Consider the following 27,978-nt stretch of genomic DNA (forward strand, 5'->3'; position numbering starts at 1 on the left):
TAGCCTATTTTAAAATGTATTGTTTTTTAATTGCAATAGGACAACAAATTTATATTTAACCTCGTAGTTTTAATACTAAGTAAAAATACGGTCGCGTAAAATTAATATTTATCTTTTTAAACAAAACATTTGATAAAGTCTGTTTTCGATACTCTGTTTTGGCCGATTGACTGTAATGCAAAATACATCTGTCTGACTAATGTTGTTAATTAATACAACGATTCACCTTTTAAATTTAGAAAGACGCGCGTCGAAAACTCACTACTCTGATTACTTCACTGCGCTTTTCTATTTCTTCTATCGAGTTTACGTTTTTCGCACTTCGTAAATTTTTTTCACAATCTAGATCTACATTCGGTGACAAAAATACCCAAAAATTTAAGCTGTTTGGGTAATAAAGTTGAACTCTTTAAATGACAAAGCTATATTTATTGTATTTATATTAATTATATATAGGCCTATATAAATATATATATATATATATATATATATATATATATATATATATATATATATATATATATATATATATATATGTGTGTGTGTGTGTGTGTGTGTGTGTGTGTGTTTTTGTATGTATATGCATTTATTTATATATGTATTTATACATATATAAATACTATATATATATATATATATATATATATATATATATATATATATATATATATATTTATTTATTTATTTATTTATTTATTTATTTATTTATTTTATTTATTTATTTATTTTGTTTATTTATAATATTATGTGTGTATGACACATTGGTACATATTCGCATAGTGTCCTGAGTTTACCCTCAAGTCACCTTATTAACTTGATGTGTGGGTCAAAAGGGTTAAAGTTCAACTGTCCATTTCCCATGGTGTGTGTTGGGGGGGGAGGAACCAGCGTTGATCACCCCAGCAGCCAGCGATAGTGTGATCACCAACCACCCCGTTCCGGTCATTTTCCGGTGATGTCAAGCATGTCCGATCCAGGAACGCGTCTGTGGCCAGCCCGGACAATAAATCCACCGGTCCGGAAATAAAAGTGAACTGCTCCACGTCCGCGGTCGGGTTCGCTGATAGGTGTGGAGTTTACCTGACCCTACCGGCGGGGAGGTTTGCATTCAGTTGTCAGGGAGCTGGCGATGAGCTGAATGATCCTCAGCTAAAGCCTTGTCGGGGTAGACGGTCCCGTGTCGCTTATAAAGTCACTTTACTTTATAGCCCTGCTCAAGTTTTGACGGGTTTATATTCAAGAACGATAACTGGGTAGATGATAAATTAGTCAGATGTTTCTGGCTCAGTTGTCGGCCCTGGTGATTATTTTTCACCCTTCTTTTGTGTTGTTGTACCCAGATTGGGATATAAAACACTGTATGGTTTACTATTTATAAAAGCAACAAGTATTTCTTTATAAATATCACTATTAGCACAATTGCATTTATAATACTGAATTTAAAAACAAAATGAACATTGAATTTTTTTTATTCACTTTTATTTTTTTATAACAACTTTTCGTTTGATAGCCATTTACATTTTGGATTTATTTTGTTTGTTTTCAGGGTCCGATACCGCCATCAATTTTCTGTCCCTTGGCTAACAAGACCGAGGACGCCTCGGGTCAGGTCAAAGTGAAAAGGAAATGCGGACGTCCAAGAAATCCGATTCCTCGTCACAAGAGAGAGTCGCACATCAACGCCGAGCACAGAAGGAGGGGAAAAATCCAGGTGAGTGTTGCCACCGTCACCCATTTCTACCCGCACCCAAGAGCTAGGAAATTAACGTCTATGAGAGCACTGTGTCTGTTAAACACGTCAAGTAATAGTTAGAAATTCCGAATCGTGAAGGAGCATTGTAAATTATTTTTTTCATGCCATAACAGAATGGATTCCGAACGCTGAAAAATATGGTACCTCGATACGAACAGACTTCTGGAAGGGACAGCAAAGCTGATATTTTATTTAAAGGTAAGAATGATGACATATATTTACAATATCCCTCCCCCGCTTTACGATGTACAACAAACAATGACGTGTGTTTACAATACCTCTGCACACACATACACACACACACAGCTGCATACACCCCGAACCACCTTCTCCGTGCACACGAACTATCTGAACCTTGAAACATCCCCACAAGCCTTCCCTAGTCCGCCGATCTACGGTGTGATACTAACCTTGACACTACGCTATTTTTAAACCTCCATGTCGCATTGTTTGACACTAGCGCAAAGATTTACTTTAAAATATGGCTGGTGGTGGCAGTCAAAGTAAACTGCAGACTAGACCGTCATGCTCCTAATATTTTCTTACATAACTTGCACAAGTAACCATACAGATGAAAACGCTTGCAGGAAAATAACCACACTCGTACAATCCAAAGAAAGGGCTTGGAACAAACACATTACAGAAGCTAGTTCCGAGTAGTTTTTAAGAATGCCGTTGAAATCCATGTTCTCTTGTCCAAACAGCCGTTGACCACTGCAAGCTGCTTCAGCGAGACATTCAGGAGATAACCGGCGCCCTGGACGCCGTCCGTCTAGAGAAAGAAGGACTGGATGCTGAGATCAAGTGAGTTTTGTTACGGTTGGTTTTAAATCTAGCACAGCTATACTGACACAAGCTTCCCCGTCGTCTGCTAGGCCTAATAGGCCTACTAGGTGTTGTAAGAAATTGAATGCCGTGTGTGACGTCATACAAGAGGCAAGATCCTGTACTCTGATTTTATTTTTCATGGCTGTTGCACGCAGATTTAGAGTTACCTGTTCATAATTCATCTTCAGGTATAACGCTGATTTAGATAAATCTTAACGGGTTCTCTGCATGGCACGTTAAACGGCGTTAGGGTAGGAATCTATTTAAGTTACAGCTAAAATTGGTTGTGTCTCAAATCCAATAAAGGTAAAAGCATACCAAACAGCTTTAATTCTAGTAATTTATTCAAGGTATTAGCATATAACGTCATATTTCGTTAAATCTATACAGGTTTTGAGCGTAGCACGCTAAATTAAACTGTGCTTTTAGTTTGAGATACTAGATCTAGTGTAGCACGCAGATTTAGAGTTAATCTTGTAATCTATTCATGATATTGGCCGAGTCAGCCAGCTTGCTTAAAGTCATTTAGCCTGTAATCTCGGCCCGTTGCTAGCTGTCGTTATCAGTAGGGCTTACGTAAAAAACTTTTCAACAAAAATTACATAAGTTAGTGTGTGTGCACCGATCTAGAATGCCATGTGTATTCACCTAGTAAATCTTGATGTGTATGTGTGTGTGTGTGTGCGGGCGGGCGGGCGGGCGCACTCCTATATAGAATACCTGTGTATTCACCTAGTAAATCCTGCATGTATATGTGCGTGTTTGTGCACATATTTTTAAAATGCCAGTGTATGTGTATGTGTCTGTTTGTGTGTGCGCGCATGGATCATGATTGTGCTTGTACCTACCTAACTAATCCTTGCTTGTGTGTATATGTATGAGTTTGTGTGTGTATGTGTGTGCGCTCATGGATCATGATTGCGCTTGTACTCACCTAATCTTGTGTATGTGTTTGTGTGTGTTTGTGTTTGTGTGTATGTGTTCCTGGATCATGATTGTGCTTGTACCTACCTAGCTAATCCTTGTTTGTGTGTATGTGTTTGTGTGTGTATGTGTGTGTACGCACATGGATCATGATTGTGCTTGTACTCACCTAGCAAATCCTGGTTTGTGTGTATGTGGATGTGTATGTGTTCCTGGATCATGTTTGTGCTTGTACTCACCTGGCTAATCTTGCACCTGTCCACAGAAGCCTGGAGACCAGAGTGCCTGACATGAGCCTGTACAAAGAGCTGACGACTGGCATGAACGAAATGTACGAGGACTACGTCAAACAGCGCACCAACAGCAACGACGCATTTTGGGCCGTATCCTTTCAACCATTTCATCAACGTCACTTCCCTTTTAACTTTTTAGTAATTTTAGTAGTTCTCTTGTGTCTCGGTATTGTTTATTTGATCCCAAAGAGGAGATAAACGGGTCTTGGGTTAAGAGTTGTAGTGTATTGGTTGTTTCCTTAACGTGTGATCAGTTTCACTTGACCATGAGTCCACTGTTTGAGTCCTACAAGGCAAGCGTCAGGGGCAGATCTATGGGCGACTTCCTTGTGTCGGTCGCAGAGTGGACCAAGACAGCTTTTAGTGGCAACTTCAAAGAAGGTAAACACATACATAGTAGAACCTTTAGTTTAGGCTATTGTTGATTTCGTTTTTTGTTTTAAGATTTATAACTGTATAAAGTTATATGAGCAGTATTTTATTTGTATTTATTTTGTTCTATTTCAGTATGCATGGCATCACTTAGAGATGGCATCAGCGATTTCCAGAAAGATGGGTCCGATGTTGACGGAGCCAGCTTCAGCGACAACCTGCCCGGCCACACCTCACCCCAGTCCATGCCCTACCCAGGCGACAGCGACTATACCCTGGGTTCGAATCCCTACAAGTCCCAGATGCTCACGCAGTCCCCCGACCACCTTCTCCAGAGCCCTCAAGCTCCCATGGTCCAGGACTACAGCCGGACTCCGACCTTCACCTTGGACCAGAACCCCGCAGGGTCCGCAGAGCCCACGGGCCACAGACACGAGGCGAGCGACAGCCTCAGCAGCTCGGTCGACGACCACCGCGCCCTCGCCAACTTCAGCCCGCACTTGACCATGTCCCACCCCGCGGAGCTGTCCTTCCTGGACGCCGGCACCGGCAACCCAACCTGCAGCGACAGCTCCAGCTTGTGCGACGTTTACCTGAACCTCGACCACGACCAGCTCCAGGGTTACCAGAGGCAAGAAGCCTGGCAGCAGGGCAATGACCTTTACCCTAAATACCATCTCCAGCACCAACCTAACCTTTACCAAACTGACCATATTATCCCGTCCGCTTCATCTTTTGACCTGAACAAGGTTCATTCCTTCTGGGCAACGTCCTATCTACCCGACGATTACGACCACACGTTGGCTCTGCCTATGGACAGGTACGAAGACCTAACACCCAAACTCCACCCATCCAACATGATAGGCGATCACGCCCGGGTTAAGAGCCTGTCTCAGTCCTCCAACGAGAGCGAGAGCTCCATGCTGACCATCAGCTCCTTGGCCAGACAAGCAACGGAGACTTTAAGAAACCGCGAGGCTCAGCTTTCTCCGTCCACCGACGGTTGCCTGTCGCCAGCGACCAACACGGGGGGCACCAGTCCCAGCGCCTTGAGAAACATGGACCAATTAATGGCCAATCGCGCGCTACTGCAAGACTCGTACCTAGACCCTAGCATGGAAACAAACGAAAGTTACACTCGTAGTTTGAGCAACAACCACATGGCTCTGCCCAGTTACAACGAGACGTTTGGCGGACAGCGAACAGCTGACCAGCGCACCAGCGATGCTGCTGAAATGCTGAGCAAGCGCTTCATCGACTTCAGCTCGCGAGTCAAGCATGATGGTCACTCTAAAGCCAAAAAACTGACCCACTCTCCGCTACTGGCCGAGCTTCTTCTCCCTCAGAACCCCACAACCCAATGGCGGCCGTTTAGATCGTCTACAGAGGAAAATGGTCTGCTTGGCTTAGAGAAGTCGTCTTTTACGTCTAGTTCTGGGAACATTTCGTCTTTTAGCCCCAGCTCGGGAACAATTTCGTCCTTTGGTTCCAGTTCTGGGAACATTTCGCAACAACTTTCGGTAAAGACGACTTCAAACGACACCAGCCAATACTTAAGCAGCTCTGTATTTTCAAACAAACTCGACGTTAGATACAAACCTCGGGTATCCGAGCCCAAAGACAATGCAAATTTAATGCTCGTAGGCTCGCCTTTGAACATCTTCAACGAAGGACCCTCCCACGGCGAGCACGGTGCAAATTTGTTTCACTCTCTGAGCTCCTCAGCCAAAGGAGGTTCGGACCAACGCGAGGCTCAGTTCAAGTCGCCGAAGGAGCCCAACAGAGCAACCCACTTCCAGTTCAGCCCCGAGCAGGATGAGTATTTGAAAATGGCGCAGTACGAACTCTCCCAGAAGTACGGTCAGCCACGCGACACCCAGCAGCTGACCTTATCACGTGACAGCCCAACGTTCGCCATGGAGAAGCTGGACAGTCGAGAACTCAACAGCTATCCCATTTCCAACGACCAAAGCTTCTTCCTGCGGTCTCTACCCACACCCAACCACAGGCCGCTCACGGGCAGGAAGAGCTCTTTCGAAGAGAGCTTCCCCGCCGAGGATCCACGTGATCACGCAAACAGCTGCAAGAAGACTTGCTATTGGCCAGAAGGCGCGGAAAGGTGCACCATTCAAAACTCAGAAGACAATTTGCCAATGGCCAGAGTTTTAACACGTGGGAGTCCAGACAGGAAGCCAGTTGAAATTCGAGTCTAAAAACTTTTAAAAGTGTTCACAATGTACATAGTTCTCCTTACACGCCAATGTTGATGTTTTAAAAAATCAAAACTCTCTCTCTGTGCTTTGGCTGACCATTATTTATATGCTACTTAATGAAGAAAGCAAGATGTTTGACAGGAATTGAATGTGTGTGATAAGAATGGCTCAAGTGCTTGAATATCCCATTGACCTCTGTGATGTTCTGTAAAACTACTGTAAATAATGTCTAGTGCCATACTATGTAATCTTGTTGAATTGAAATACTTAACTTAAGCACTATTTACAATGAATGAATGACCAATGTTTTATTGAACGACTGAGCAATATTTCCTATGAATGTATGCATGTATTCACTTAATGAGTAATATTTTAAATGAATGATTAAAAATCATTTCTATCAAACATTCACAGTGAATGACTGGGTATTATTTTAAGTAGATAATTAAAATATATGTGTATTAATTATTGAACTGTTACTATAATGAAGAGAGAAATTAAATGTACAGTATGCTGCTTATTAAGAGTTCATCTATTGTGTGTGTGTTCTTGTCTTTAAGAACTTTCAACAACATGCAGTGATCCAACCGAATAAATACAATTCAAGACAACTATCTTCAATCATCTATAATCTCAAAGATCCACAGAGCAATACAGAATCAAAACAAAGTCTGACAGCAAAATATACACAGAATTCTATGTATAGGTGGCCCAATAAATACTTCACCTTGTCCTACACGGAGTCTCTGCCCTGTTGGAGAACAATTTGTGGAAATTTACATTTCTAAGTAATGAGCTGAATTAATGAGTAGATGAGGATCACAGCTACACTAATTATGACACATACTTTAAAAAGAATTGTATCTACAAATTCAAAACTTAAAAAAAAAAAAATTTTTAGACAACTTCATGGATTAGTTCCCCTTTTAGAACGAAACGCTAAATTTCACCAGTTTTAAATTCAGATTTACTTAAGTTGCGTCCCCTGTTCAACGTCTACGCAAACCATAGGTTCCGTTCCATGTTTAAACTAGAGCGACCCACCAGGTTACATCCCTTACCGAAACATTATACCAGCTTATAGATAACCCTATTTAATCCTAAGACCACCCGTATGTTACACATCGTGTTTTCAGCTAATTCAACAAACTCTGGGTAACACCAAATACACATTAGATTAAATGGGTCATCTCAAATTGTTTTAAAATGAATTAAAATTTCACAATTACCAAGAATATTTATTTATTTAATTTCAAACTTGGTTGCACAAGCAACTATCTCAGGGATTAATACCAACGGTAAAGTTCCGTTCACAAAAATAAAAATACTGTCTTGCCAGAACTTCCTTGTGTAAATAAAAAAAATCATCTTAAATTTTAAATGTTTCTTCATAAACAGGTATAGCAATAAACTGGGACTGTCAGCCCTCATGGGTCAGTTGGTGCACTCCCCCCCCCCAATAATATATGGGTGAGTGACCCCACTTCACTAAGTTTACTAATGTGCGGCAGTGAATTCCCCCACCCTGTAGGTAAAACACCTACCCACCATTATTTGTAAAGCATCCAGGGAGTCACACAGCCCCCCCCCCCTTTCCTGCAAATCATCTTGTGACAATAGCCATTTCTTTCCCCCCCCCCCCCCACCCACCCAAATGTAACATCCTAGTACAGGAAAACCACCACATATGTAAACTATACAGACACAGCCCACCCCCCCCCCCCATCCCTCATAGGTACCATCTCTCCTATGGCTGTTTGCAATTGCTTGAGAAAGAAAAAACTGAGTGAAAGACAAGAATTGACTGTAAGCAAACAATAAAAACAGAAAGGCATTAAGTGTCAAATACAGGTGAAACCTCACACAAACTAGTTTACAACACACCATGTGATGTACTTAGTTGGATCTACTTGCAACTTTTTTTTTTCACTGTCATATATGTTATGTTTGCATACACAATTTTAAAAAGCTATGAGCTAATTCTTTTCAAGGATCAAAACAGAAACTTTTAATGAGGTGAGAATTATTTTGTTATGGATCATTTAAAATACAAATATATTTCTTCTGTTTTAAAAAGAAAATGTCTTCTGAATCAAATTATCTAAAAACATTACATGTATCTCAGCTCTGAAAATGTACCTATTCTAGCTGTTATGAGAAGAAGCTGAAGCGAAAAACTCAAGTACTGATTACATGCAGTATGTTTTTGCTCACACAAATGTACCACAGGCAAGTTAACAAAGATGGTTTGCTCATTTTTTTTTGACTGAATAAGAAATTAATTCAGCTACTATGGAAATACTTTATACAAAGTAACAAAATATGACTATAACTATAAATGAGACTATTCAACTAAACTGAATGCAATTACAAACAGACCTTTGTCTGACTATTGAAGATGAGCATAATTTATGCTTTTCTATTCCACTCACAATCAAACATGCTTTATAGTTTACAAATTCATTGTATAAAGTTCTTCTCAATTTTCCGAAAAGCAATTTAAAATTTAAAAAAAACACCTATCTATAAAAACAAAATTAAAATAATATAAATTATAAACAGGCAATCTTTTGTATCTTGATTCAACTCAATAAAAGTGCAAAAATTAAAATAGATTTTAAAAATTGTCTGTAGTAATATCTGCCTACAGAAACAAACTTGGCTAAGATTTCATACAAAACTATGCCTCATAAGATATTAGGTATCAGGCGCAACAAATGATTGTATTATTGCACAGCAACATGATAAATGTCTCAGAATACTTGTTATTCCAACTCCACCGTGCTTTTTGTTACATGGTTATCATCATCTGTGTAAATTTTCAAGGCTCTTTCTTTGCGAGGCGAGCAAGAAATCTTGTGGTTTTGACGAGATATCCTGAAAAATGTGTTCATAATGATTATAATACGATGACATAAAAACATGGGTTGCCACTGGAAACAAGTTTTGTAAACAACTAGCTCAGGATTGAGTTACCTGGACTTCTCTAGCCAACTCATATGTTGAAGAAGGAAGGTCGGCTAACTACTACTACTACTACTATAAAAGAAACAACTATAAAGTTCAGGCTAAAGACTTAATAAATCTTATCAAAACTTCCCTAGAACCATGTTCTATATTCTGTGTGATTCCATTATAAAGGACATGGCACGCAGGCATGCAATGTCACATATCTAGGCAGCTGGATCAAAGTCAACCACAACCTAACATCACTAGGCATGCTGCCCAGCTTCGCTTAGGCTTTCGAAAACATTGAGAATTTGAATGCTTAATTAATTCGCCCGAAGGTCGGTCTACGACCTCAAGAGTTATGAAGAGGTTCCTCCGTGGACATTTTTTTTCGATTTATAGCTCATATAAGGTACCGGTCAGTCGAGGTCAGTTTTGACCCCCACATCGTAGACTTTTCGGCCAACCGGCCCCCGTGTTCTGTCGCACCAAGGCAAGATCATGCCAAATTTGAAGCGCCTGCGGCGCCGGGAAGTGCCCTATCGGACACCCGACAATCTAGATCTAGATTCCTAAAAGAATTTTTTTTTTAAGTTTAGCCCGAGCATAATAAAAAAGAATACATTAACCAAGTTGACTTGCTGTGTCTCGAACCCGCACCACCTGCGTGGTTTAATGTACACTAACATCTCCGCTATTTAGGCACCTTATAAAATACGGAGAATGAAACACGTATTTTAAAATCTTAACTTACGCGAATATGCCTATTCTTTCAAATTAATTTTTTATCCCAAATTAGCCAGTTCCAAACAAAGATTTTGTATAAAATAAATAAGTCTTGAAATAGTTTAGTCCTAATATAGAAATTTATTTTTGGAATTGATTTTAGAGAAGTTAGAGTCTAAATCTAGATCTTAGCGTCTACGTCTAGATCTAGTTATTGCGTAGATTTAGATTTAGATTTAGTCTAGATCTAGAATCTCTAGATCTAGAATCCAAATACATAAAATAAATTTTATGAGTTTAGGCCGGAAAAATTGTATTGTATACATTTCATAGTGTACGTAGATCTAAATCAAATTTGAATGAAATAGTTCATTTCTTTTCATTCTTAACACGGCAGATGACGTCATTAGTTAATGTATAAGCAATAGTGACGTCACAGTTTTATGCGTTCTTTTTCACATATATTAATGCTTTTCCGGTTGCATAAATAATACTGTTTCTCTACATTCGAATACGCCTTTAATTTTTATTTTTCTTCTTTAAGTAAAATTGTGGTTATACATTTAAAACATCTAACATATTATTTTCAACAAAAGTCCGTAAAAAGTTCTCCATATACCGCTGCCGATTCTGACGTGATGTCCGGCGAAAATTTTTTGCGGACAGAGAAAGAGAGAGAGAGAGAGAGAGATGTGCGCACATTGGGCTTTTATAAATTAGGATAGTTTAATTGACAAAGGCATGTGTCAGTGCCAGACATTTGCAATGTCACATATCTAGGGGTGTGGGGAAATTGCGAGACGCGAAAAGCGAAATGGCGAGGCGGGAAAATGCGAGAAGATCATGCGAGACATACCTGCGGAATCAAGGGTAAATAGCGAGACACTTTTTGCGAAAAAAAGTTTTTTTTTCATGCTTATTTCATCTTTATTTATTTAAATTATTTTTTTTTTGTTTTAAAATAAACTAGCATGTAGCCATACCCTTTAACACGAGTGTTGTATGTTGTTATTTTTTATCTAGATTTTATTATATATATATATATATATATATATATATATATATATATATATATATATATATATATATATATATATATATATATATATATATATATATATATAGATACTAAGAAGATAGATAGATCTATATCTAGATCTAGATCTATTAAAAAAATCCTAATATCGTTGCTGTGCAACTGTCATCGCCCGCTCTCGTTAGCGAGAGGAAAATCCCGTCTCAGTCGGCATTAATTTTAAAAATCTAGCCCGCTCATGTTTATACAAACGTGAGCTGTGTCATTGTGAATTGGTATAATCTTGTCAGCAGGAGAGATATTTTGCAACATGTATTCATTGCAAAAAGTGTAAAAGTATAAACAATTCTTAAAAGTGTAATTTATGTTTTATTAAGTAATTTTAATTACAAACAAAATTTACAAACAAAATCTTCTGAAACAGTCCTAGCATTAATCAAACACCTCGTCACACCATCTTTCACACATAGTACATCCAACCCAGTTCATTAGACTCCCATTTATACTGTGCTAACACAGAACACGAATATGAACAGAATGAAAAAAAATGGGCGTCTGTAGATAATCTGAATAAAGTCCGCTATGGAGAAAACTACCAGGTCATCCATAAATGACTATTTTTACCCCCCTCCCCTCCGTCACACATTTTCACAAAAATCCAGACCCCCCTCCCACTAAAATGACGTCACACCTCAGTCTACAACCCCCCCCCCCCCCCTGCCCCCTCAAAATTGCAGTTGAATTTTTTTTAAAACATCGATATTTTCCCAAAATCTCTTCTAATTTCTGTATTTTAATCAATTCCTATTACAATTTTTGAAAACAGTTTTCTAAAACGCGAAAAACGTCTAAAATTATTTTTCTAACATTGCTTTTTTATAGTGTGACGTCACACATTTCTATGCAACAATACACAATATGTTTGCGGCGGCACGGCGATCTTCAAAGACGGTTTCGGCGGCTTCAGCGTTCCACACAAAAGAGAGAAGTTGATCTATCGTCGGCGGTATTTCCGTCGGTTTCGAACAAGGTGGTATTCTAAGTCGACACAAAAGATGGGGGGGGGGGGGGGGGGGGGGGGAGTTGACAAATCATCAGTATGTCTAGCGACGGAAAAATCGGAAGTTTTAACAATGTAAACGAAAACGTCTTTGAAGTCTGGACCAAATACCACTGAAAATCGGGTGCGGTAAATTTTCGCAGAAATCTTCGCATTTCAACACCACCCAGCGTAAGTATCGGGTTGTGGTAAAATGCGAGACAAAAAGTCACGTGACCGACCGTTTTCGCGCCCTTCTCGCATTTTCCCGCCTCGCCATTTCGCTTTTCGCGTCTCGCAATTTCCCCACACCCCATATCTAGGCACCTGGATCAAAGTCAACCACAACCTAACATCATACTTCAATTGACACAGGCATGTGTCAGTGCCAGACATTTGCAATGTCACATATCTAGGCAGCTGGATCAAAGTCAACCACAACCTAACATCATACTTCAATTGGCACAGGCATGTGTCAGTGCCAGACATTTGCAATGTCACATATCTAGGCAGCTGGATCAAAGTCAACCACAACCTAACATCATACTTCAATTGGCACAGGCATGTGTCAGTGCCAGACATTTGCAATGTCACATATCTAGGCAGCTGGATCAAAGTCAACCACAACCTAACATCATACTTCAATTGGCACAGGCATGTGTCAGTGCCAGACATTTGCAATGTCACATATCTAGGCAGCTGGATCAAAGTCAACCACAACCTAACCTCGGAGTGAGTCAGGCTGGCAAACATAGTTTAATCGATACACTACTGACTTAAGTTCACAAAGTGATATACTCCAACCCAATATTTACACCACAATTACATGTTTAAACAATAAAATGTATAAATATATTAGATTTTTGCTCAAATATCAAAAATTGCAAAATTTTACTGACTAAATATAATTGCGACTTTGATTGTTAATTCTAACACTAATAACAGCTTAATAAATATTTATTACATTTTCTGAGTTGTATGAATAAACTTTAAAACTATGAAAATGCCGAAGTGACTATTTAATTGAGGACAAGCTCAAAATGTGTCTGATACTCAAGGGTTAATCAAATAATAAACAGCTAGAAACTTCAGGTTCTTGAGAAAAAAAATCAAGTAGATTACATTTTATTAAGTGTAAATAACATGGAAGCATTTTTTGCACTATAATAATGCAACAGAAACATGATGGGCAATGGCAGTCAGATCAATTTATTCAGGCTTTCTAGAGAAATGTGAGTGCCTGTGGGTGTGTCGCATTCGAGGTAAATTAGTTAGAGCTAATATTAGCTACCTTAAGAGAACTGATAATTTTAAAATACCTGTTTTCTTTCTGCTGGATTTCCTTCTTTTTATCCTCTGCCAATTCTATTAGCTCTTCTCTGTTATCTCTATCGAATGAAAAAAAATTACGTGCCATCTCAACAGAAGAAAAAAGCATACAAACAGAGACAGAGGTAAAACGCATGTAAATAGTGCTGTACCCAACATGTTAAAAGCTGAAGTTTAGCTATAAGTACACAGCTTAGTCTTTGTGGAACAGGTTAATGTTTGTGCAACAATCTGAGCACAAATCTATACAGGAGAGTAGGTGCTCTGCCTTAAGCACAGTGTCATATGGAATACTGGGAGCTAGTCAACAACAAAAGAATCAATGAGTAAATCATATGGCCATCATGACATGATGTGAAGTGGCTATATGTTTAATGTTGTGACATAATTTAACATGTTAACCTACCTAAAGTAAATGACATGACCATCATCACAGATGTAAAGTGGCCACATGTTTAATGTTGTGACATAATTTAACATGTTAACCTACCTAAAGTAAATGACATGACCATCATCACAGATGTAAAGTGGCCACATGTTTAATGTAGTGACATAATTTAACATGTTAACCTACCTAAAGTAAATGACATGACCATCATCACAGATGTAAAGTGGCCACATGTTTAATGTTGTGACATAATTTAACATGTTAACTTACCTAAAGTAAATGACATGACCATCATCACAGATGTAAAGTGGCCACATGTTTAATGTTGTGACATAATTTAACATGTTAACCTACCTAAAGTAAATGACATGACCATCATCACAGATGTAAAGTGGCCACATGTTTAATGTTGTGACATAATTTAACATGTTAACCTACCTAAAGTAAATGACATGACCATCATCACAGATGTAAAGTGGCCACATGTTTAATGTAGTGACATAATTTAACATGTTAACCTACCTAAAGTAAATGACATGACCATCATCACAGATGTAAAGTGGCCACATGTTTAATGTTGTGACATAATTTAACATGTTAACCTTACCTAAAGTAAATGACATGACCATCATCACAGATGTAAAGTGGCCACATGTTTAATGTTGTGACATAATTTAACATGTTAACCTACCTAAAGTAAATGACATGACCATCATCACAGATGTAAAGTGGCCACATGTTTAATGTTGTGACATAATTTAACATGTTAACCTACCTAAAGTAAATGACATGACCATCATCACAGATGTAAAGTGGCCACATGTTTAATGTTGTGACATAATTTAACATGTTAACCTTACCTAAAGTAAATGACATGACCATCATCACAGATGTAAAGTGGCCACATGTTTAATGTTGTGACATAATTTAACATGTTAACCTACCTAAAGTAAATGACATGGCCATCATCACATATGTAAAGTGGCCACATGTTTAATGTTGTGACATGAGGGTTCCACTCCAGGTCAGTGTGAATCTCCAGCACAGACACCTCACATGGGAAAGTACCTTTACCCTATAAATACAGAAATACATTTTTTATAGGCTGTTTTTTGTGGTTATCTAATAGTCAACTTCATTCTGCTAACCGTTTTAAAAAAATAAACTCCTCTTTGGATTTGGTTGAAGCCTAGGGTAAATCTAAGCTTTCCATTAAGTATCTAATTATTAGCTTTTCTGTTCATGAATCCTTTTTGATCAGATTTAACCAAAATAAAAACAATCTGTTAACATTTTTCTAAAAGCAAAAAACTGTTTACGTAATTTGTATTTACCTTAGCGAACTCAACATTTTCAACAGGAATTCCACTTAAGAGAGAAATCTGAAATGTTAGTTGAAAAATCATGAGGAAAGGAGAGAAAACGAAATTAGTCATGTTAAATTTTAATGGGACTGTGTGCCTAGCGGTAGTAAGCTAGGACTGCTAACCCAAGTTCAAATCCGGGTTCAAGTCAGTAGAATGTCCCTGAGTACACTTAGGTCTGATGGGTAACTAACTCACACTAGGGAAATTAAAGACAGCTGGGCATAGTGCTGACAACCTTTCACTTCACATGCCGAGGTCACAGAAACCAGTGAACTCAATTCACTTGCCCCATGGACTGTCAGGTGACATTAACAATTACAGAAAAAAAAAAACAGAATATTTTATTTTATAAAGAAAAATTTGAAGCAGATAATGACATAAATATGGCACAATTAAAGGTGATGAAAGACTGAAGTAAGTAGCACCATATGGTAAGAAACATGTCAGGACAAGCCTAAGTAGCAACCTTAAGTTTCAGCTCCTCTACTGTCTGATGCTTGAGGACCACCTCATGGAATGGGTCAATCTGGTGGGTGGACGGGTGCCAATGTCTGACATATATTGCAAGATGGGATGTGTCCTTTAGCTCTTCATTAGCTGTGGGTTAAGGAAAAACTTTATAAAATACAAAAAAAAACTAAAGTAAATGAGCTTGGAGAAAATCTTTAAAACAAAATGCATTCTTTAAAACTAAAAGCATTAGTTGAGATGAGCGAGTGGGTGGTCTAGTGGGTAGCCAGAAACCTGAAGAGTAAGTAGTTTAAAAATCAGAGAGCATACCTTCAAGAACCTCAAGGAAAATCTCCCAGTTAGGGTAGATAGGAATCTCGTTCTCATAAACATGGTTATCAAGATACACTGTGCCAGGGTTAGTCCAAGATTTTTTCCTAAGCCGGCACCTAATTTTTTTTACAGAAGCAAAAATAAAATTCTTAAGTTAGTTGAGCAATTATTTTACCTACGACAGCATAGCTTCTAAAGCAATCTTTAAAGAATAGAAAAAAATTCTGTCAAATTTTATTGTAATAAAAATGTAGCGTTATGATAAAGGTTGCGGGTGTATACCTTTCAATGGGAATGTCAATGTTGCACTGCTCTTTTATCTCAGAGATAACAAGTCGTTTTGATTCTAACACAGTCATTCCTTTGGCAAATATTGTTTCAATCAAGAATTTGCAGGGCTAGAGAAGACAGCAAAAGGGAAAATGTGTATATAAAATCAACAGTAGACATTTGAAACAATATATATGTTGTTGCTCCCTTCACCCAATTAATAACAAAAAGAAAATGATTTGAATACCAACCTCTGCTTCATTGACACACAGTTGAAAAACTTTGACTCTATGTTCACCAGGCTGTAGTGCTCGTCCAAGTTTTATGTTAAACTACAGAGGTAGAAAACATGTTCTTACTTCAGCAGTTCACACAACATTTTAAAATACTCAACCTTACATCTAACTCTAGGCTCATTAATTATTCATAAAACTTTACTTGCCTTTCCGTCTTCAAAAAATGAAAGTGTGTCTGAAAGCCGAACACTTTCAAACTCCTGATTGTTAGAATATACACGGTAGACCTAATAGATGAATAAAATAATTATTAACATGGCAGTAAAATTATATCAAATCTACAATTTTAGATAAGTTATAATGGAATAAACTGTAATTGAAACAGATTTTAAAAACAAAAATTAACAAATTGTGCATAACAGATGTCACATTTAAAATGAGGGTAATAACCTTGAAAAGATTTGACACAACTCCTACATATGGTTGGAGATGATTCTTGAAAGCCCCAAGGGTAATTCTTTTATCAACAGAAACATTCAATACTGCAAGATGAAGACAACATACCATTATAAAACAAAACTACAAGTATTTAAAAATATTATTTGTCTAAAAGAATGTCTATTTTCTATAATTAAAATATCAAGATACAGACTCCTCCCATAAAAGTATCTCACAAAGCAGGCTATTGGTATATGTAATGCCTTCAACTAAACAATACTTCAACATTAAATTAATTGTATTCATTTACTTTTACAATTTTGTTTATTTACCAAATATTAATCATGTCATAGAAAATATTTTCATGTTTCTTTAAACTTCACATTCATAATTTTCCTGAATTATTTGTAGTTGAAAAAAATACAAGAATAGAAGGTTAAGAATTACAACTCCTGTAAATGAAGACAGCAGAGATGTACCTGAACAACATAAAATACTATTTCTGGACTTAAAACATGGGGGAGGAAGGGTGGTTAACAGTGTAGGGGTTTATGGGATCGAAATATTAAAAGCTGTGACGTCATTTAAGGCATACAAAATAAACAAATGACCCTAAATTACATTATTGGTATTAATGTCATGTGTGACCTCTGGAAGCGAGTAAGTGTGGTTTGAGTCATAGAGATACCTGTAGAACACATCCAGCAATGTCAAATGACAGGAAAAAAATATGTTCTTATAAATACATAAGTAATATACCTATTTAAAATTACAAATGTAAAGAAAAGGAATCAGCTGAATTGTTTTCAAGTAAATTTTCAACCATTAATTGGAAAATTGGATTTCCACCAAATTTATGTTAATTCTATTAAGACAGGTTCATACTTTAAAAATGTATTAAAACAGTCCTTAGAAATCCTAACAAATACTAATTACAAATATCAAGCAATTTAATTGAGATACAATCCCGTGTTTGTATAAAAAATATTGATTATAAATTGCTCTTTATCTTTTCTAAGCTCTTCATACAACAACATTGAGAGTTGGATTTAGTGCAACTGACTAATGATTGGATTTCTTCCAAAGACATTCTTGTGTTACAGCTGTTTTTATAACACCCTGGCACTCACTTGTCATTTATCATAATTAGTGAAGCAATAAACAAATTGCACACCAAATAAAAACTAGCAGCAGTGATTGATATTGTTTTTAAATTTAAAAAACAAAGGAATTATTTTTGAGTTGAGAAAGTGGATTTGTTATAATACATTTCATAGAAATATTTTAAATGCAAACTTACTTCTCTCCTCAGTCTCTGAAGCTTCTGTCATCACAGCATGGAAATATCTCTTCACCTCTTCTTCCTCGTCATCATCATCATTGTCAGTGGACTTGGCTTGTGCTGTACAATTTTTTGTGTTCCGTTCAGAAAATAAATGAGGAGGGGGTGGAGGCGGTGGTGGAGGGGGTGGTGGAAGTTGCCTTGCTCTACTTAAGTCAATGTCTCCATCTTCAGCAAAGTCAGTAGAGGGAATTTGCGTCGAGTTAGGCAGTAGACTTGATTCACTATGTGCTGAAGGAAGGCCCCAAGATGAGTTGGGAAGGAAGGATGAAGATTGAAATGGAAAGTATGAGTTGTCAGTTTTTGACAGTGGAGCAGCTGCTGTCTCAGAGTCCCAGTCTTCAACTGGTTCAAACTGACCAATGAGAAACTGCACGTTAAGCTTGGCATCAAAATGGTCATTTATTGAACCCAAGTCTAGGTCGTGGATTCCACTCCTTCTGCCACCCCCGCACAATCTTGGATTGATTGGTTCAATCTCCCCACCTCCATCCATATCTTTGTCTTCTTCATTTTCATCCTCAAACCCATAGCCATCTTCTGGTGATGACAGGATGGGCTCTGGGTCAGGGCCAGAGCAGCTGAGATTAAACTCTGCACTGGTGCTGGTGTCCTCCTGACTACCTGTGCTTGGCCCTGACCCCAGACACTGGAGGGAATCATCACTGTGGTCAGCACAGGTGTGATAAATGGACGGGTCACTGCGGGAGCTGGTCAAGCAAACAGATGAAAGCTTGGAGCAAACGTTGGCCATAACATCTGTTAAATGTTCGTGGGATGAGGAGTGCTGGCGGGATGAACTAGAAAATTCTTCTCTTTTTTTCCCAAGGTCATCAAGTCCACTACAGGACTCACAGTCACTGATCAGCCTGGGGGTGTCGTTCTTGTCAAGGCCATTCTCCAGCTCCTCGTCAAATGCTGCGACGGCCACCTCGTCTTTTTGAGAGAGGTTGGTCACAGTCCCAGCACCATACCTGGTGTCAGTTGTGGTTGAGCTGCTGATGGAAAAGTTGGACCCTGGGTCCACTCCTGAGAGTGAATGTTTAGAGTTTGTCGCACCACTGTAGAAGGCTGAGTCGTGCTCACTGATGCCCTCGTCCAGGTGAGAGAAATCACCACCACCATCTTGGAAAGGATGTGATGGATCACCTGAACCAGCGTCATGTGAGGCTTGTGTTGCTTTTAAGTTGTGGGAGAGGTTGTGACTCCCTTTAGGTGACATTTTTGGCTGCTCTTTTACAGTTGCTAAATATTCTTGCACGGATTCTGAAATTTTAAAAAAGATGTGTAAAATATATACTTAATTTATCTTGTAATATAAAACCATAAACATTCAATTCTTTAAAATATTTTTACTTCACTTTAGTATGGTAATGATAGTTTTATAGAATATAACCCATCTAAGTTTTTAGACAATTCTATCAATTTCTAATTATTGTACCTGAAACTATGTGCTTTCAGAATAAAAACAATACTAGTTTATAATGGAATGAACACAGTACACTACACATCAATATATAAACAAAATCTTAGTATACAGTTATTGTTTCCTGCATTGGTAATTAACAACTGGATGAATAGAATTGTACATTTCATAATCTTTAACAAATAAAGTAAAATTCAACTATTAAACAATTGTAATGGCCTTTTCTCAATGGTCAAACATAGCCTTGTAGGTTCCAACAATAAAAAGTACTCACTGAGACTAGGCAGGCAACAAGTGATGCGGATGGTGTGCTGGTATTGATCCAGCAGATGACAGAGTTGTGACTGTGTGTATGGGACTGAGTTATCAGCCAAGTCACCAGAACACTCAACAAATACCTGTATAGTACAATAATAGAATTCAATCAATGTATGTATACAGCTGACACAATGTACTACAATAGTAAATTCATGTGCCACTTTATCCTACATAGACAAAGGGGAGAGTACCTTATTGGACTTGTAGAATCCTTCAGCCTTTAAAGTTTTAGCGGGTTCAACAAGTGGCCTGAGATCATTATGAAAGCGTTCTAAAACACAGCGGATGTTGGCTGCTGGATAACCTAAGACCTACAACAACAAAAAAGTAATGAACAATTGTGTAAATAGAGCTGACATGTTGTCACCTTAATTAAATGAAGGGATAGTGTGATAAATTCTGAAGATGGATTTCTGGTAGGATTTAAAACTAAGATTAAACCAACCTGTTTCAACATTAGCTTGAATTCTGCTACTGTCTGCACATGGTAGGCCCTTACACTGATAGGTGGGTGAATCCTGCCTGAGACTATATCCACTTCATGCACTTTGACTGTAACTCCTATTGAAATGAGTTTATTTTAACTACGTATGTATACAACAATAGTCTACAAAGGATAACATTTAACTCAGGTTGCTTACGAAAAGGGATTAAACAGAGGGTTTTGTTATAAAGTGATTTTAAAATACCTACAGATTGAAAACCATCAAATAAAATTAAAAAATAAGCCGGTAAAAATTAGAATAAATTATAACACTGATACAGCTGATGGTAATCAAAAGAGAATATCACAAAATCACATTACACAAAAAAGATTTACAAGTATTTGCTGTACACTGCAGTTTTGAAATTAGAAAAATTCAAGCTAAAAAATTTAAATACCAAACTTACAAGAAAAAAGCATTACTTATTCTTTTTGAAATTAGATTGTCAAAAGCAAAAAATTGGCAGTATTATGGAAAACAAGGCAAGATCAACACAGAAAAGGTTAACCATGATTATTCTCAAGATAAAGTTAATTTACCCCCAGGTTTATATTCCAAAAATGTCTGTTCTGGTTTCTTAGTCTCCAGCAGCAAGTCAAACGTATAGTTGGATTTTACACCTCCCAAAACAGTGGCTATGGGCAGAGATTCTTCTCCCTCAAATGACCTCTCTAGTGAATCTTGATACTCATCATACTTTACTAGACGACAGCAGTCCAGTGGAACCAGAGATTGTAAGTTAAATAACTGAAGAAACAAAAATTATGTGGTGGTAAAGTCATCTGTTTCTTCACATATTCACAAAAAATTATGAATTTGAAAATAGCTTATAAAAATTGAAAATTCTGTACAAAGAAAAAAAAGGTTTTTAAAAATTACCTCTCTTGATATTTCTGTGGCCTCTAGCAAAGTTTTGTCCTTGTGTAGTTCTAATTTCACTTCCATTTTGTGTTGATCTTGAGGGTGGAAACAATAAAGCTTGATCTGGTGACAGAAATCACACATGGACTAACAGACAGTAAGACATTTTAATATGGTGCTGAAAACATTTCAATATGACTGAGGAATATAGGTCTCAGCAATAATTTTACAACCCTGGTCTTACCTTACAAGTGGATTTGTCAATTTCTCTCTGTCTTCTCTCTGCCTCTTCTTTGTCCTTTATGTACTTTAGTTCTGCTTTCAGACGTTCTGGAAAATCTTCTGGTTGCATAAAATCTATCAGAAGAATTAACTGTTAAACTTTAGAAAAAAATTAACAAGATTTGTATTACTTTATTTTGTAATTAGAAAAAAAAGAATAAAAATAAAAAGATGTAAGAAGACGTGTCAATAAAAGAACATGCATATTTAAAACAGAAAACTGACCAGCATTGAGTGTTTTATCTATCTGTCTGTACATCAACATATAAGCACTTGTGGAGCTGGCGAAAAATACTTTGATTTTAATTGCTTTGGTATTTTTTAGTACATTTTTATGACTGGTATTTTCTAATATTATGTAGTATTATTTTACTTTCACACATGAATAAAGACAATTTTTTACTCTTATTAAAATGCAAAAATAAATTAAATCAAACTGTTATTAAATGAGGGTCAACGCTTTTCCTAACCTTGTATAAGCTGAAGAATAAAATCCTCTTCCCATAGAACTGCCCCCATATGTTTTCCTGATATCATCGTAAGTGATCTGTAAACATAAATATGGCACACACAAAAACCTGCAGACACTGACATTTTCGTATGTTGTGTATATGAATATAATAAAATCTTTTTAACATACCTTAGTCACTTGCTGATCATTAAAACTATACCACTGACCATCTTTGAAAGACCTAGAAGTATATTTTTAAATGTCAGAATACTGTAACGGTTACATGAATATAAAAAATGTAATTTTAAAAAAAACCAACACCAATTTTCTAAAAGGGCAAACAGAGTTATGATTGCTATTTTTCCTTAGTACTTGTACCACTTGATCAACTTGTACAGGAAAAAGTTGATCCCCTTTTTATTTCTAAGTTGAAATCTTTGTTTCTTAATGCATTTTTTTTAATATGACTCAGGATACAAAACATAACTGGGATCTAATGAATAAATACTATTCAATTACAAACTTTTAGGTTAATACAGTGAAGTAGTAAAATATGTCTGATATTTACTTGACATATGCATAGTAGTGTCCTCCTGCTGCGCTTCCAGAGTGTATCATAATGGAAAATAATTCATACACATAAGGACCCTGAAGAAGATAAATGTAACATTAATATACACAGAACAAAAACACTAATTTACTATTTTTAATTGTAGAGAAGAAAATAAATAAATGAGTAAAACTTTACAACTATTACTGTTTCAGTAAAAAAATGAAAACAGCCAATAATGTAACAATTATGCATTTTCATCAGAAATACTTCACATTTTAAATTTGAAAGAAATTTTAATAGTAATTGGTCAAAATAAAAGATGTGACCATAAACCCATAACATGTTGGCTAAGAAAAAGCTAGGGAAAAATTTCAGATTAGGAGAAAAATCTTACTTTGCCACCAGAGTAAATGGAATTTCTTGTATTGTTGGCTGCTGCATCACTACTGATGCTGGATGTATCACTCCCAGACGAAGCTGCAGAACAGCCATTTTCTACATCAATCCCTTCATCAATCCCTTTAAGACAAATTTCACAGAAACATAGGTTACTCTTGGGTACTGCATATTTATAATCAACATTATATTTTCATCCAACTCACTGCACTGGCACCCGACCCAAGATAAAAAAATTTTTAAAAATCATTGCTTTTGCAAAAATCTGGTGTACAAAAACACCCAACCTAAAGATGCATTAAAAACTAAAACAAAAAAAAACACTGCTTTAATATAAGCAGTTGTTGTTAAGGAAAAAAAATACCATTCCCATACCTTCATCACTACTATCAACCTGACCATTTGGAAGAACTGTTTTCTCATCCTCCATCTCTTCTCCTTCTGAATCTTTATTACCAATATTGGCGGTTGTGATAAAATGGTTAAGGTCTAAGACTTCAGGAAATGTCATTCTGTGAGCATTCAACAAAATTTAAGTATACATAAGACAAAACTGTATTCTTAAAATATAAACAAATTGACTTCATTGATAATTTTGAAACCTAAGAAATAAAAATACTTACTTGTCATTGAGTTTGATCCTGTGCATGGTGGCATAATCAAAATCAAACCTCTTTAGCTGAAGTGTTAGGAGGTAAGGAAAAGACACAAACTTCAAGCCCTAAAAAGAAAAATGGGGAAAATTGGGTTGATAAATTGTATCCTACACCTAACACATCAGTGGCTGCATACTCTAAAAAATTTTTTACTTCACCTTGTGAGCATTACATTTTTTGTTACACTTTTCACAAAAGTATTGGTTGGTGCCATCCAGAATCTCTGGCTGAACAAAAGCATTCATAGCTTCTTTCTGCAAAGACATATTCACATTTCATTAATGTTTATCTTAAATAAAGCTGATACACTATAGAAATTGTTTTTAAAAAAAGGACTATATTCACAATCTGTTTTGCTTACCACACTGCCATAAGATTCAGTTGATCCAAATGGTCGTATAACCAAAGGGATGTCAAGATAAGCATCAACCCTTGCACTTTCATTATCACACTGTCAAATTTTCAACAAAAAATTCACAATTATGATTATATCCTTTTGTTACAATTTGTTGTTTATAACTTCAACATGTTACTTTCATATCACTGTATGTTAAAGTATTTTTAACAACTTAACTATAGGCAAACCTCAAAACTAATATAAAAAAAAATTTCAATGTTCTTGTTTACATGTAAGTTAACTTTTGCACCCTGCCAGGGCGCAGGCGTACACGCCTGATTCAATTTAGTGAATGACTATAATACTATTTCTTATCCATATTCTATCACACTCTTTAAAATGAACATATGTGCTGTAGCGCTCAAGAAATAGCCCTGGGTGCCAAATCGCGCCCTGCCAGTGCATAGGCGGACGCCCTGATTCAGTTTAGTGAACGACTATAATGCCCCATTTTATCCACAGTCTATGACAGTTTAAAACAAACATAGGCACCATAGCACTCATATGATAGCTTGGGGGGCTAAACTGCACCCTGCCGAGGCGCCACCCGTGGCAACTGAATTCTTGTTTTTCGCAGAAATCTTACAAGGGGTATTCTCAACAACTTCCCAAAGTTTCATATCGATCTGATGAAAGGTGTAGCAATCCAAGAAAGACAGACAGACAGACACACATACATTGCTTTTTATATATATAGATTACAGGATAAAAATTTTTATACCTCTAAACACTTCACATAATCTTTCATTTTGCCCTGATAAAGTTGGTTGATCAAGTTAGATTGAACAGTGTTTTTCCAGTTTTGTTCCAGTGCGTCAAACATTACACGACACAACTCTTGAACATCATGTTGCTGCCAAACTGTTAAACCATGTCAAACTTTAATTCATTAGAATAATTTATATGACCCAAAAAGAGTTTTTAAATGCTTAAAAATCAAATACTAATGAGCACAGACTTAACAAGAAATGTGAAAATTACCTTCACTGCTGTCCCAGCCAAAACTGCGGGTAAGATCAGTTGTCTCAACTGCTCTTTTTTTACTTGTCTATAGAAGTAAAATTTTCACGATAACAGACTCTTAATTAAAACAGCTTAAAATGTTTTATCATTAAAAGCAAAGTATTAATACTCACAAGCACTAATAAAAGCATTGGATGCAAAATTATACAAGTCAATCAAAGAGCAATTTGTTTATACAAAAATGTTAATGGGCTGTTATAACTGCATGAACATACTTGCAATTGAAGAAAGAGCCTCTGGAGCTGATATGGTATGCTTTTGACTTTTTCTTCTTCTGCCCCGTCAAATGACCATCTGAAGTAAAAAATATAAATGACATTAAAAATCGGTTTGATTAGTTTGAAGAATTAAGTTCTGTCTTAACTTCTATCTGAGAGCTTAATATCCCGGTATAAAATTAAATTCCTAAATTTCAGAGAGCTAAATATACCTGTATAAAGCATTCCTAAATTCAGGTGTCATAAACAAAGTTTGTAACAGACTGTTAAGGTAGCATGTCATAGCCTGGTTAACAAGACCAAGGTAGCCTGAAAAGTAAGTGACATGGTTATAAACATCACATCAAGTATACATGTTCTAACTAAGTTATTATGTTTTACCAAATTTTAATCTTTCTTATCTGCTGGTCCATGGGGCAGATAAAATTGAGTTAACATGTATCTGTGACCTCAGTATATGAAGGGAAAGAGTGTCAGTACCACGCCCAGCCACCCTTATTTTCCCTGTCATGGGTCAGGTATCTATCAGAGCTGGGTGGACTCAGGATTGTCTGAATTCAAGACGTTTGGGTTAGAAGTCAGAGATCTACTGTCCAACTGTTCCACTCCATTTTACAAAATGTAGTAATGCAATTCCTTTGCTTAATAACTACTTCTAAGCTCTCATTAGATTGAATGTATGATTATATGTAAACTCACCAGTTTCAGACTTTGGAGAAGAATTATTATAAGTATAGGAGAATTCTTCAACAGGTTTTGCAGGAAGACTCACGGGAGAACTAGTATCACTAAATGTTGACATGTTTTCTTCCTGAGAATATAGTAGATATTTTTTATAAGAATATAAAAAGTGCAGCTAGATTCATTATAATTACGTAGGTTAAAAGTTTACTTAAGCAGAATCATACTAGTTTTTGAGGCATTGTTCCATCAAGTTCATGTATAGTGAAACTGTGTCGTTTCGCTCCTGAACTACAAACTGTTCCCAGTAAAACATCTGGATCTTGTGCTTCTAGTAAAATCTATTAAAACAATGTTGAATATTTAATAGCTATATCAATATAACCTATCATTCATTAATCATTACAGAGTTTACATAAAGATTAGGATATATTTGTCATATATTAGAAATGAAAAAAAATATTCTGTACACTTTAAAATTCTACTTACATCACCATCACCACCCAGCTGTGACTCATAATGAATGGAGACAGTGTTTTCCTTGTAACCACAAGCTCTGGCTATATCACAGGCAGCTTGACAGGCAGATACAGAGGCCTGTAAGTTAAGGGTGTGTTTTCCTGCAGTACCACCATGACTGTCCACAAGATCTCGGATGATACACAGAACCTTGTCATCATCTACTGGAGATGCAGCTACTCCGCTGGATCTCTGAGACAAGTTTTAATGCCAATTTTAATTACAAAGGCTTAGTGAAATTACTTAATTGATAGGCCCTATATTAAACTTATTAAAATTGTAGTGCATGTGCTAACATCAAAAGTTTTAGGTCTACTTCATTCTCAGAAATTTTTTTTACCCATAATTAAATACGAAAGTAAGAAACTAGAGTGTTAATGATTTAGTCAACCCCAACGTACATGTTTAACTTCATATTACTATCACTCTCTTCCTCATATAGTGAAATATAGGCATAAACAATGCTCATTACCCCGAATGAAGAATCTAGCAATTCTAACACCATTGCCAGCTTGCTAGAATGAATACAGAACAGAGTTTCAGGTCGTTATGCTATTTATTGTTTATTTTGCTTACATATTCTACTGATTACACTCTGTAGCACAAACAATGAAACATAAAAAAACATAAAAACAATTAGGGGTTATCTTTAATAATAAAAACAGTGGTAAGAAGACCTAAAGCTGATATCCAACTTTAAATGAAAATTTGCAAAGATATGAAAGCAGTTCTTAGTTCAGAGTATAATTATATGATGTTATGCAATGGAATCATCCAGAAAACTGCTCCCTCTACGACAGGTGTTATCAGAATTTCATTGACCCAAGTCAGATCTAGCACAAAAACCCAGAATATGGTCATTAACCCTGTTCCCTATTCATTCTACTTAGGCCTATCAAAAATAAAAACAAAATTTGGCATTTGATTGTCACCACACATGACCACAAGCAAAATTTGTTTTCATTAGGCCTATTTTAAAAATCTTCTAGATTGTGTTACAGTTTTTACAGTTATAATTATAAGTTGCAACAAAGACACCTAGAGTATAGATTCTAGATTAATGATTAATCAGTACTTTCATTAATATTATTATTATATTATTGTTGTTGAGAGGTGGTTAACCAACGTAACATTTTTACATTAATACATTTTATTTTGCACTGACTTGGCCCTTTGATTCAATTTTATTTTGCCTACATTTATTTTTTATTGTTTCTAAATTTTTGGTTATAAAAGTGTAGAAAATGTATTTTTTTAAATCTGAGCTGGTTTATATCCATATTATGTTAGTGAACCGTTTAAGTTACTAACCGACACGATCATTAGTTTTTGAGTTTCTTGCAATTTTCGTTTGTTTTCTTCGCACTGTTGACTTGGAATGGCTGGCTAACAAACTATCGTTTTATCTCGAATAGACTGAGAGCTT

The 27,978-nt window shown here is 36.5% G+C and overlaps 2 protein-coding genes across 8 annotated transcripts in view; one reads left to right on the plus strand and one right to left on the minus strand.

The window, feature by feature from the left end:
* The window catches only part of LOC131943204 (uncharacterized), a 49,634-nt gene extending 42,731 nt beyond the window's left edge, over positions 1-6,903 (plus strand). For 6 of the 7 annotated variants that reach the window (XM_059303215.1, XM_059303219.1, XM_059303218.1 and 3 more), the window contains 6 exons: positions 1,547-1,711; positions 1,867-1,951; positions 2,458-2,557; positions 3,771-3,888; positions 4,053-4,179; positions 4,306-6,903. In XM_059303215.1, coding sequence (XP_059159198.1) covers positions 1,547-1,711; positions 1,867-1,951; positions 2,458-2,557; positions 3,771-3,888; positions 4,053-4,179; positions 4,306-6,383 — 2,673 coding nt within the window. In that variant the 3' untranslated portion in view covers positions 6,384-6,903. Of the gene's footprint in view, positions 1-1,169; positions 1,301-1,546; positions 1,712-1,866; positions 1,952-2,457; positions 2,558-3,770; positions 3,889-4,052; positions 4,180-4,305 lie in introns of those variants that run through there. The other variant, XM_059303213.1, reaches the window with a different exon arrangement.
* A 1,206-nt stretch (positions 6,904-8,109) lies between these two features.
* LOC131943207 (ubiquitin carboxyl-terminal hydrolase 47) lies at positions 8,110-27,951 on the minus strand. The gene is made up of 34 exons (XM_059303222.1): positions 27,864-27,951; positions 26,523-26,744; positions 26,261-26,374; positions 26,052-26,163; positions 25,565-25,661; positions 25,350-25,428; positions 25,093-25,159; positions 24,833-24,972; positions 24,076-24,165; positions 23,873-23,968; positions 23,682-23,779; positions 23,434-23,570; positions 23,057-23,181; positions 22,678-22,757; positions 22,299-22,350; positions 22,129-22,205; positions 21,884-21,939; positions 21,621-21,733; positions 21,395-21,499; positions 21,055-21,262; positions 20,476-20,591; positions 20,222-20,341; positions 19,987-20,110; positions 18,245-19,552; positions 16,957-17,048; positions 16,713-16,793; positions 16,522-16,602; positions 16,283-16,398; positions 15,998-16,116; positions 15,684-15,814; positions 15,185-15,232; positions 14,795-14,925; positions 13,453-13,521; positions 8,110-9,260 (listed from the first exon to the last, which is right to left on the minus strand). The coding sequence occupies exons 1-34, from the start codon at positions 27,873-27,875 to the stop codon at positions 9,149-9,151; spliced, it is 4,728 nt and encodes a 1,575-aa protein (XP_059159205.1). The 5' UTR covers positions 27,876-27,951; the 3' UTR covers positions 8,110-9,148.
* Positions 27,952-27,978: the final 27 nt, after the last annotated feature.

This window comes from Physella acuta, unplaced genomic scaffold, assembly GCF_028476545.2.
Source record: "Physella acuta isolate Inbredline_101_S28 unplaced genomic scaffold, ASM2847654v3 ptg000446l, whole genome shotgun sequence".
NCBI lineage: Eukaryota > Metazoa > Mollusca > Gastropoda > Physidae > Physella > Physella acuta.

What these genes read in the sequence shown, in the direction of transcription:
- LOC131943207 (XM_059303222.1), bottom strand. An exon ending in GGCTCTTTCTTCAATTGCAA is followed by an intron (nt 25,160 to 25,349) that starts GTATGTTCATGC and finishes TTACTTCTATAG; the next exon opens with ACAAGTAAAAAAAGAGCAGT. An exon ending in ATGATCAGCAAGTGACTAAG is followed by an intron (nt 22,206 to 22,298) that starts GTATGTTAAAAA and finishes TTATGTTTACAG; the next exon opens with ATCACTTACGATGATATCAG.